The 11075-nt window shown below is 42.4% G+C and overlaps 1 protein-coding gene across 1 annotated transcript in view; it reads right to left on the reverse strand.

The window, feature by feature from the left end:
* Window positions 1-715: 715 nt before the first annotated feature.
* LOC141547098 (microtubule-actin cross-linking factor 1, isoforms 6/7-like) overlaps window positions 716-11075 on the reverse strand; it is a 45365-nt gene continuing 35005 nt past the window's right edge. Inside the window, exons 19-20 of the mRNA XM_074275504.1 lie at window positions 2439-2593; window positions 716-2186 (exon numbers count right to left, since the gene is read on the reverse strand). Coding sequence (XP_074131605.1) covers window positions 1098-2186; window positions 2439-2593 — 1244 coding nt within the window. The 3' untranslated portion in view covers window positions 716-1097. The remainder of the gene's footprint in view (window positions 2187-2438; window positions 2594-11075) is intronic.

An 11075-nucleotide genomic window follows, 5' to 3' on the forward strand; every position in this document is an offset into this window, starting at 1 on the left:
CTTTCAGGACCTTGGGGTGAGGAGGTGCTTTCCAGGACCCCCAATGTCTAAATACTTGCGTGAGTCGGGACAGGGGCTGGTAATGCAGAGATCCTGGGTCAGCCCCGCCTTCGTATCTGAGCAGTTCCATTCTATCTCCACGTCTGTTTGTCAGGACCCTCAAATCTGAGGGGTGGTTCTGGGTACCTGGCCCTAAATAAACTTAGCTACCTAAGACAAGGCTTCTTAAACTTTTCCTTCTCGCGGACCCCTTTTTGCGGAGAAACTTTTATGTGCCCGGGATATATAGGTATATTTACTGTGTGTTTACTGATAGGAAATCTTAATTTGCCATCCCCAGGTTCCTTTATGACACTCCATCACGACCACAGTTTAAGAAGCTGGGACCCGGGTCGGTACCGAACACGTGAACCAGACGCGAGTGGCCAGTTCGAAGACCCCTAGCCTACTCGGTTTCCTTCAGACCCTCAGCTGTGGGTAGCCTGGCCCTCCCCTTCTGGCTGGTGCTGAAGTGGGGGCAGGGGGCGTGTGACAGCCCAGTTGAGGAATCTTAGAAGTAGGTCCACGATCCCGCCCCTAGCAGTTCCCTCTCCCTTTTCCAACCACACGGCTCCCTGGGGAAAGGAACATTTGTATCTAGTTTGCCAGGGAAATTCTGGCCCCACTGAACTTTGTGTGGAAGGGCAGGGCGATAAGGACAGCTAAAAGAGCATAATTAGTGTTTATATAAAACTTTATTGCTGGGGTGTGAGGGTAGAGGGAGACCTAAGCCCCTGAAAGCAGGGCTGCTGGTGGACTGGGCTCCTCTGCTATCAGCAGACCACACACAGGTATATGTGAAAGCACAGAAGTTCATCTAGCCTGCCTAGAGCTGGTCACCCCAGCAGATTCCCCCAGCCCTAGGCTGCCCAGTGCCCCTCCCTGCTCCCATCCACATTTACAGCTGTCTGGACTGCCTTGGAACACTGGGGGTAAGAGGTGAGGAAGGAGGGATAGGTGTGGATCTTTCCCCACACACTCATCACTGTAACCCTCCTCTGCCCTAAAAGACCTGAGCTCCTTCCCCTCAGCAATTGGCCTCTAGCTTGGTCCACAGCTCAGCTTTGCTCAGGTTGTATTCCTATGTCCTCCAGTCCCTGCTTACTCTCCTCGGGTTCACTCTTCCTCTGTTCTAGTACCAGCTCTTTCCCTTCCAGTTCTTGTTCTGTCTGTCCTGGTGCCCTTTCTGTGCTCTCTGGTGCCTTCTCAGTCTTCCCTGGTGCCCACTCTATGCCCTCCACTGCCCTCTCTGACTCTCCTGTTGCCCACTCTGTGCTCTCCACTGCCCTCTCTAACTCTCCTGCTGCCCACTCCGTGCCTTCCGATGCCCCTTCTGGCTGTCTTGCTGCCCACTCTGTGCCCTCTGCTGCCTGCTTTGTCCTTTCTATTTCCTCTAGTGACTGTTCTAGAGCCTCCTTCCCCATCACTTCTGTCTCTTCCTGAGATCCCTTTTTTCTCTCTTCCAAAGCCCTCTCCTTCCATTCAGGTACCCACTCTGCCCCCTTCAGTGCCTGCTCTGTCTTTTTCTCTTGTAGATTCTCTCTCTCTTCCGGTGCCTTTAATCTCCCCTTTGGGTCCTGCTCTGCTTCCTCCAGTGTCCTTTCTCTCTCTCCTGCTTCCAGCTTTGTGTCCTCTGGTGCCCACTCTGCCTCTATTTCCTGCTTTATTTCCTTCTGTTGTGCTTCCTCCAGCACCTGTCCTGTGCCCTCCAGTGCCCACTCTGTCTCTGGTACCTGAGCTGTGTCCTCAAGTCCCTGCTGTGCTTCTTTCTCCATTTCCAGTTCTGTGCCCTTCAATGTCCCTTCTGCCTCTTTCCCACCTGCCCGCTCTGTGTTCTCTGGTGCCCAAGCCTTGCTCTCCAGTGTCTGCTCTGTCTTGGCTGCCAGCTGTATCTCCTCTGTTACCTGCTCTTTTGCTTTCTCTGGCATCTGTTTTGACTCTTCTGGTGCCTGCTGTGTGGCTTCTACTGCCTTCTCTGTGCTTTCTGGGTCAGTCACCTGTCCTGTGCCCACAGGTACCCTGATAGGCTTGCTTTCCACAGACAAGTCTATAGCTGCTCTGGGCTTATTATCACTGCTACTAGGGAGCTGTGTGGTGCTGAACGGGCGGGGTGCCCTGTCCCCAGAGCGGGTTCTCCGAAGCACTGACTGTAAGAGGGAAGAGAAAAGAGATGGCATCAGTGTCTTGGTCTCGCCCTCATGCCCACCCTTGCCCTCTCCAGGCCTGGCTGCTACCTTCCTTCTTCTCCACCCTTGCTTGGGGTACCACTGGCCGAGGGAGTTCTACAGGGGGAATGTTAGGGACCTTGGTGACAGGAGACAATGGGGTCAAAGGGATCCCGGGGAGAAGACTAATCTGACTCTCCAAATGTCTTCCTGTCTACCCCCTATCAGTCTCACCTTCCGGGCCTGGGGGCTGTTGGGAGCTGAGGCGCTGCTGGAAAGGCTAAGGTTAGAGGCAGAACAGCTCCGAGATAAGGTTTTATGAGGGAGGTCGGGGTTGCCATCTGGAGTCAGGAATTTCTCATTAATCTTTAGGTTGGTTCGTCCCTTCACTGGCAAAAAGAGGGAAAGCCAAAGGGTTATATGCATTTAGGCAGGGTGGAGGGAGAGGAGAAGGAGAGGGAGTTTAGCAGTCTCTATTCATTTTATCTTCCCTGTATCTTCCTTCTGTGGCTTAAGTCTGTTGACCTTTAACTCACTCTGCTGATTTTCCTGTTCTTGCCTTTATATGGCAAGGTCTGTCTGCCTGACTTCTGACTCATGGCCCTCTGGCTTGTCTTGATCTTCATTTTTTCAGGTATTCCCTCACCTTAGCTGGCCCAAGTAGCCCTGATGTGGCTATCTCCCACCCCCACGCCCACCCCGGCACCCCAATTCTTTGCATTAACCACATATGTCCAAATCCCATTCTCGTGTCTGCCCTGAATCTCCATCTTCTCATACCCATAGCTCCTCGGCTCACACCCAGGGTCTACTTCCATTTTGAAAATGAGCTTCAACTCATCTCTGAATATGGACAACTCCCAAACCTACATCTCTACCTTTAATTTCAACCTCTGAGTCTTTTATTCCATTACCTCATTTCTATACTGGAAAAAATGCCTGAAATTTGCACATCATGCAGATTATGATCCAGTGTTGGATGAGTAGCTTGTTGAGTGACATTATTGGCAAATAGCTCTTGAACAGATTTTGCAAATAGATAATGAAATGGGTACAGAAGTGAATGGAGGTAAAAGAAGTACAGACTAGATCATGTTTGGGAATTATCTCTAGAAGGATAGTCTACATCTTAGTCTCAAGGCCTTTCAAATAGCCAGACCTTTCAGTTGCTGTCCCAGCACAGGATCACAGACTCAGGCCCCCCCCCCCCCCTCTCCGATCTAGTCCACCTTAGTTTTGGTAGAGGTCTTTGGTGTCCTAAGGCATTCTCCAGTTTAAGAAAAACTGCCCCATTTCCTCCAGCTTCTGTCATTGTTTTAGTGCTTGAACACAGGCTAGATTCCCTTTGGCCATATCTCTATCTCCTGTGTGCTGTGAGGCAGGCTTTATGGTACCTTACAGAACACATCCCCACCACCGGAGGTTGGACAGTGAAGGAGATTGATGAATCTCCTTATTCATTTGCCTGCCTCGAAAGACTTCTTTCTCTCACGTCATTGATAGCCTGCCTCTGTTCATTCATGAATGGTCAGTATGCTCTTCCAGCCCAGCCCAGACTCTCCCCCAATCTAGTGAATCTGAACCATCAGTCCCAACTTGTTCCCACCCTCTTCCCTCTATTTCCCATTCTGGATATCTCTTCCCCTCCCACTGTTTTCTGTGGAATGCCTGCTCCATAATTAACAAATTTGTTTTTTTATCTCAAACCTTTTTCTTTCTTGGTCCTTCCACTTTCTGGCTCTCATGTCTGATGATCGTGAATTTTCCCCTTGGTTTTTCACTCATTGGTTGAGGTAGGCAAATCTGAATATTCTTTACTCTTCATCGCACTTCTAAGACTCTCCCTCAACCACCATCAGTCAGCAGACTCTTCCTTTGAGGTTCAAATTATCCAAATCTATCTACTCAAACTAGATCTAGGTGACTTTATTTATTGACCCCACAGGACACTTCCCTTCCATCTTTAATGAATTTGGTGCTTGGATTACAGTCTTTTTCTCTGTCCTGAGTCCTGCTGTCATAATAGAGGACTTTAATATATCAAGTGATGCACCTTAACTTACCTTTTACAAACCACTTAGTTGTTATGGTCTATTCCTCCACTCTATCTCATTTACACAGAGATCTCAGGCTTTGATCTTGCCATTACTCAGAAGTGTTCCACTTTTAGGTTCATGAACTGTGAAATTCCTCTCCTTGATCACATCTTGCCAAGCCTTATCCTTAGATTCCTCCCACCTGCCTCTTTGGTTCTATTCATGTGCTACTGAATAGAGTTAAGAGGAGATCATGGAACCATGCTGATTGCACCCAATACAAATTTATACTACATAATCTCAATTGTATTCTCACTGCAGTAAGATAATCCTTTTATATCTCCCAAATTGATTCAATACCCCCCTGGCCACAGTTGCTATTTCAAGCCTTTTTTTTTCTCCTCATAATTCCCATGGGCCTAATACTTTCAGTATCTCAGCTGAGGATCTCACACTAAAAATTAAGGCCAGTTAAATTTCTCCTCTCTCTGTTCTTTACATATTACCCAGATATCTCTCAATATTTCTTCCTTCAGCCCTGTCTCACATGAAGTAGCCCTACTTGATAAGTCAAGCATGCACTTAGTCACATTCCCTTTTATTTTTCCTATAGCACATTGCTTCTTCTATCATTCCTATTCTAATATAAAGTCTCTTCCTTTTTATTTTCTTCCTTGCTTACAAACATGCTCATGTCTGCCCAAATTTTGTTTTAAATTTTGTCGAGGAAATTGAAGTTAAGTGACTTGCCTAGTGTCACACAGCTAGGAAGTGTTAAGTGTCTGAGATCAGATTTGAACTCGGGTCCTCCTGAATTCAAGGCTGGTGCTCTATCCACTGTACCATCTACCTGCCCCATATCTGTTCAATTCTTTAAAAATGCTCACTTGGGGGCAGCTAGGTGGCACAGTGGATAGAGCACCAGCCTTGAATTCAGGAGGACCCGAGTTCAAATCTGGTCTCAGACACTTAACACTTCCTAGCTGTGTGACCCTGGGCAAGTCACTTAACCCCAGCCTCAGGAAAAAAATAAATTAAAAAAATAAAAATAAAAATGCTCACTTGATCCTTCTATCCTCACTAGGTACCATCCAATATCTCTTCTCATGTTTTCAGCTAAACTTCATGAGAAAACTGTTCATCCTAGGTGCTTCTTTCCAGTTCCTTTAACTGACAATCCTCTCTTCAGTTGCCTTGATTATTGTCAATCTAGAGGCTTTTTCTCTAATCCTCATCTTCTTGGATATCTCTCTTCTGGGTTTTTATAACAGTACTTTCTCCTGGTTCTCTTCCTAACTATCTGACCACTCTGACCAGTCTTCATTGCTGGCTCTTCCTTTAAATCATACCCAGTAATGGGAGATATTCCTCAAGGTTTTGTCCTGGGCCCTCTCCTCTGTACTATCTTTCTGGATCTCATCAACTGCCATGGATTCAACTATTGATTCTAACCCTATTATTTCCCAGATCTATATATTCAGCCCTAATCTCTCTACTGAGTGCCATCAGAATTGATGCCTGCTGAAGCACTGCACTGAACAACTTTTGTTTGGTTTGCTGGCTGAGCTGGAGAGCTATGAGATTATTTCTTCTTCTTCTTCTTTTTTTTTTTAATTGTGTCCTGGAGATTATTTTTTCTCAGCTTCTGAGAAGATTGGGTGGAGAAAGTTGAGATTTATAAATTTACTAGCAGTGATGAGGCACTGCTGTCAGCGGTAAAAAGTCTGGGGAAGAGATTTCCAGCTCTTGTAGGACATCCTGGCTGCACTGTTCCAGACTTCTTTTTCAATTCTGCTTTAGTATGATGAAGTATAATCTATATATTAATGAAAAATCCCTTCTGATCACCTGAATCTGAATGGGATGTAGTAGCAATGAGCTAAATAAGCTACAGATTATCATTTGGAACTCATTCATACCCCTTAAGACTAGATCCAACCAGAGCTGGGGTATTGAGTAGAAAATGTGGAAAACATGGAGACCCAGGCAAGTTTTATAGAGGCTCACCCAGAGGTGGGGAACTGGAGCAACTTAAGCTCAGAATGCCATCTGCTGGCTTCTGTAGAGACTGTATCCTGAATAAAATATTCAGGTCCCACTTCCCCCTCAGTGCCAAAGTAAAGCAATTGTTCATGGAAGTGGAATGCCCAATTTTGCTTTGCAGTTTTATAATCTAGTCTCTTTTCCTCTTTTCCTTATCTTGGACCCCTCTCTTCTGGGAACATACCAGTTTGCCAGTGACCTTCCTAAAATGTGCTAAGACAGACAGTGGGACAATCACTTCTTTATATTTAAAGGCGACATAATGTAGTAGTGTGTTTGACTTAGAACTAGGAAGCCCTGAGTTCAGGTCTTGCTTCTTCATAGTACAGTAGGAAAAGTATTGAAGTCAGAGGACCTCATTTTAAATCCCACCTCTAATACTTTCTATTATTAACTATTCACTTAATCTCTCTGGTTCTCAATTTCTTTATTTGTAAAATGAGATTGTTACACTATATTACATTACAATTCTTGGGATCTCTTCTAGCTCTTTGATCTAAGATCCTTTCATAGCCCCCTTCAGTACAGAGATATGAGTGAAGATTTATCTTCTTTATTTGTAAGCTTCACTATTATTATATTCTTTGTCTACTCTTCTTACTGTGTGTATATGCATATATCAGACAGTAGTATATCCTTGGCTTATGGGGAGTTGTTTACATTTTGTGTTTGTACCTATGCCATTTTATTAAGTGCTTTTGATTTGAGCTAATTATGTCTACTGGGTTATTATTAAAGGCAAGCATACTAATGGGGGCTTGTGAATGATAGGTTTTTTGTTTGTTTGTTTGTTTGTTTGTTTGTTTGTTTGTTTAGGCATACTCTTTAACCTAGAGATAGTAGCCTATCTTCAGAACCCAATCTGAGAATTTAAATGCCAGTGGGAATTGGGGGAGTAGTTCCAGAAGGGATACTGTGAAAGTCATTGATAAACATGTTAAATAACATAGGGTCAAATTCAAGTCCCTAGAGCACTCCACTAGAGAACTCTCTCAAAGTTGACATGGAACTCTCAATAATTACTCTTTGAACTTACATGAACTGATGCTGAGTGAAATGAGCAGAACCAGGAGATCATTATACACTTCAACAACAATACTATATGAGGATGTATTCTGATGGAAGTGGAAATCTTCAACAATGAGAGGATCCAAATCAGTTCCAATTGATCAGTAATGAACAGAACCAACTACACTCAGCTAAAGAACACTGGGAAATGAGTATGGACCACAACATAGCATTTGCACTCTTTTTGTTACTGTTTGCTTGCATTTTTGTTTTTCTTCCCAGGTTATTTTTACCTTCTTTCTAAATCCAATTTTTCTCGTGTAGCAAGATCATATATACATATATTGGATATACTTTAACATATTTAACATGTATGGGACTACCTGCCATCTAGGGGATGGGGTGGAGGGAAGAAGGAGAAAAGTTGGAACAGAAGTTTTTGCAAGGGTCAATGTTGAAAAACTACCCATGCATATGTTTTGCATATAAAAAGCTATAATAAAATAAAATAAAATAATTACTCTTTGAACTTAGTCATTTAACCAGTTCTAAATCTAATTTTCTACTCCACATCTTTCATCTTTACTACAAGGATACTATGAAAGGTTTTATAAAATGCTTTGCTAAAATTTCCACATTCTTCCCTTGATCTACCAGTTTAGTAACTCTGTCAACAAAGAAAGTGATGTTAGTCTGGCATGATCTATCTCCCCCCTCCCCCCCTTTTAAAAAATTGATTTCCTTTGTTTTCACATAACAGTTATTTCCTGATACATAATCTTCTCCTTCCCTACCCCCAACTGTACAATCTTTCCTTTGTGAAAACAGCTTAGGAAAATCCATGAACATACTGGCTATGTCTGACAGCACATAGCATGACCTTGATAAAGTACTTTCTCTGAGAAATTCACTAACCAATCCACGCTAATCCAATCCAACAAACATTAAAGTACACTTATCGCGTGCAAGAAGGCACTGTGCTAGGCACTGGAAATACAAAGATAGAACAAAAACTTGTCCTTGATCTCAAAAAGCCTATGTGAATTCAATCTAGAATTTTGCAGGGAATTAAAATCTAATTCAGTGGCTAATAGTTTATAGAATCCCATTCTTCTCTTCCTCCTTGGAAGATAGTAGATGTGTCCTTTTTCAATCCTGCAGTACCTTTTTCTTCTCTTCCATCTTGTAAAACTCCTTTACAGTGGCTATATATATATATATATATATATATATATATATATATATATATTTTTTTTTTTTTTTTTTTTTTTTTTTTTTTTTTTTGCTGAGGCAATTGGGGTTAAGTGACTTGCCCAGGGTCACACAGCTAGGAAGTATTAAATATCTAAGACCAGATTTGAACTCAGGTCCTCCTGACTTCAGGGCTGGTGCTCTATCCACTGTGCTATCCAGCTGCCCCTGTAGGCATTCTTTTAATATCTTCCAATTTATTATAGACATAATTCCCTATTAGTTATTTTTGTTCTGTCCTTTCCAGTCCAAAGGCCATTCTTTTTGGCAGAAAAAAATGGAAGCAAAATAAAGAGTTGAACAAATTTTCATTATCTCATAATTCATTATCATCATCTTTTCCACCAAGAGTAGTAATCATCCTTTCTTTGGTCTTCCTCTTTTTTTCAATATAGCCTAGAGGTTCCCTAACCCTACTTTGATCTTAGCACTCTTGATCAGTGGCAGCCCCTTATTAATTTTAGTGATCTTGACACTATCCTTAAATATGCTCTTGGATTTATTCTTCATTACTTTCATTGACTACATCATGGTTTTTTGAAAGGCAGAGTGATGTAGTGGAAAGAGTTAGGATTGCCATCAGATGAGATTTGAGTTTGAATTCTAGATTGCTCTTATAGGACTGGGACAGGTACCTTAACATTTTTTATTTTCACTTTCATCAGCCATAAAATGTATTATTCAAACTATTTTTGTAATGCTTACTTCACAGGATCGTTGTGAAGAAATCATTTTGAAAGTTTAAAGCACGATACCAAGTTACTTCTTATTGTTGTTTGGTTCCCAAACTGATTATTCACTTCCTCCTAGCCAGGTGCTCTGTAGTAAGTCTTACCAAAACTGCACTATTTTCTCATTCCATTGATTGCCAAATACTTTCCCAACGTATGCTTTATTCTTAGGTTCATGATCCTCAAAATTCTTGCAAAACAATGCCTTTCTACTATACCTTTTATGTAGTCTCTTGTTTTAGTACAGGGGATCTTGAAGCGTGATCCTAGAATCCCTGGGGGAATCACCAAGATTCTTTTTTTGGGGGGGTGGAGGAAGACAGCCTGTGAGGTCAGAACTATTTTTATCCTATTATTAAAACATTATAAATTTTAATGCAGTAAATATATGTAGAAATACCCTACATGAACAAAAGTTCTTTAGGATCTTCAATAATTTTAAAAGTGTAAAAGCATCCCACAATCAAAGAGTTTAAGAACCATTGCATTACACTAATCTGTACTTGGACAGGGTCTTGTTTCCTTTTTTAATTTTCCTATCATCTCTAGTTAGTTGAGAAAAGAGGGAAGTGAACTATTAAAACCAGTTGCCTAAGGTAATTTTTTTTAAGTAACAAATTTACTTTATTGATCTGCAGATTAAAACTATCCAGCAAAGATTAGTAACTACTTTATCCCCCCATTTCAACAGGTAGGCAGCTGTCAAACCTGATGGGCTCGTAGAAGCCTTGCCAGATCTCACAGCAGCATAATATTGACATTATTTGGTTTCACCTGCAGGATTAGAAAAGCAAGGCATTATTCTAGCTTAGTTCCTGAGTGCAGGGCTGTGGTCTAAATCTATTTCCTACTTTCTCTTATACTACATAATTGCCTGTTCTTCAGCTTTTGCAATAGAAGTCTTCATGGAATCAAAGAATTTCAGGCATCCCACTGGATTGAAGTCTAACATATCAGGATTCTCTCTGTGTTTTACATCTTGCTTGTAGTAGCTATATTATGGCACTATAGGAAAGGGGGTGGGATTTGATTGAGGGCTAGAAGAGCCAGGATGTCCAAGCTGCAGACTTGGGGCTTATATTTGTATCATGAACTCAAGGGATGGCCACTGATGGCTGTTTTGGAGACCTCACCATAGCTCCTTACCCCTCTTGGAGAGCCATATCCTTACAAGGAAGATGTCGGAGGCAACTTCAACTATCTGATGATTAGTCTGCTGAAGGACTGGACCAAAGAGTCCTAGTCTAGCTTGACACCAAAAGCCAGAGGTCTGTAAGGTGATTTCTTTCTTTGCCAGCCTGATTTGGGAAAGTGTTTCCCGAAAAAAAGGCATTCAAGCCATCCATAAGACTGTTCAGGAAATGTTGACATTTCAGACAATACTAAGAGCACTGAGGCTTCACCACTTGGGAGTTTTAAAGCCTACACCATTAATTTCCATTTTCACTGTAGTTAAGAATCCAGGGAAACTGGGATTTCAGTCCGCCTAGAGCTACCCTACTTCTAACTTTGTACTTTGTTAATTTAATAAATCTATTCAAATCTACACTGTGATTGAGCAATGCTTTTAGGTCACTCAAAGCTGAGAAGGAGACTAAAATCTCAATGGGATGAGGGGCAGATACGAGCCAAATCTTCACAACATTTCTTTCATCCATACTTTTCTCTTCACTGATATAGTCACAACCCTAATATGGATCCTTATCACTGTTTCCCCGAATTACTGAAATGGGGGCAGCTTGGGGGTACAGGGGATAGAACATGGGGCCTGAAAGTCAACACCTGGACAAATCACCTAACCC

Source organism: Sminthopsis crassicaudata, chromosome 1 (assembly GCF_048593235.1).
Source record: "Sminthopsis crassicaudata isolate SCR6 chromosome 1, ASM4859323v1, whole genome shotgun sequence".
NCBI lineage: Eukaryota > Metazoa > Chordata > Mammalia > Dasyuromorphia > Dasyuridae > Sminthopsis > Sminthopsis crassicaudata.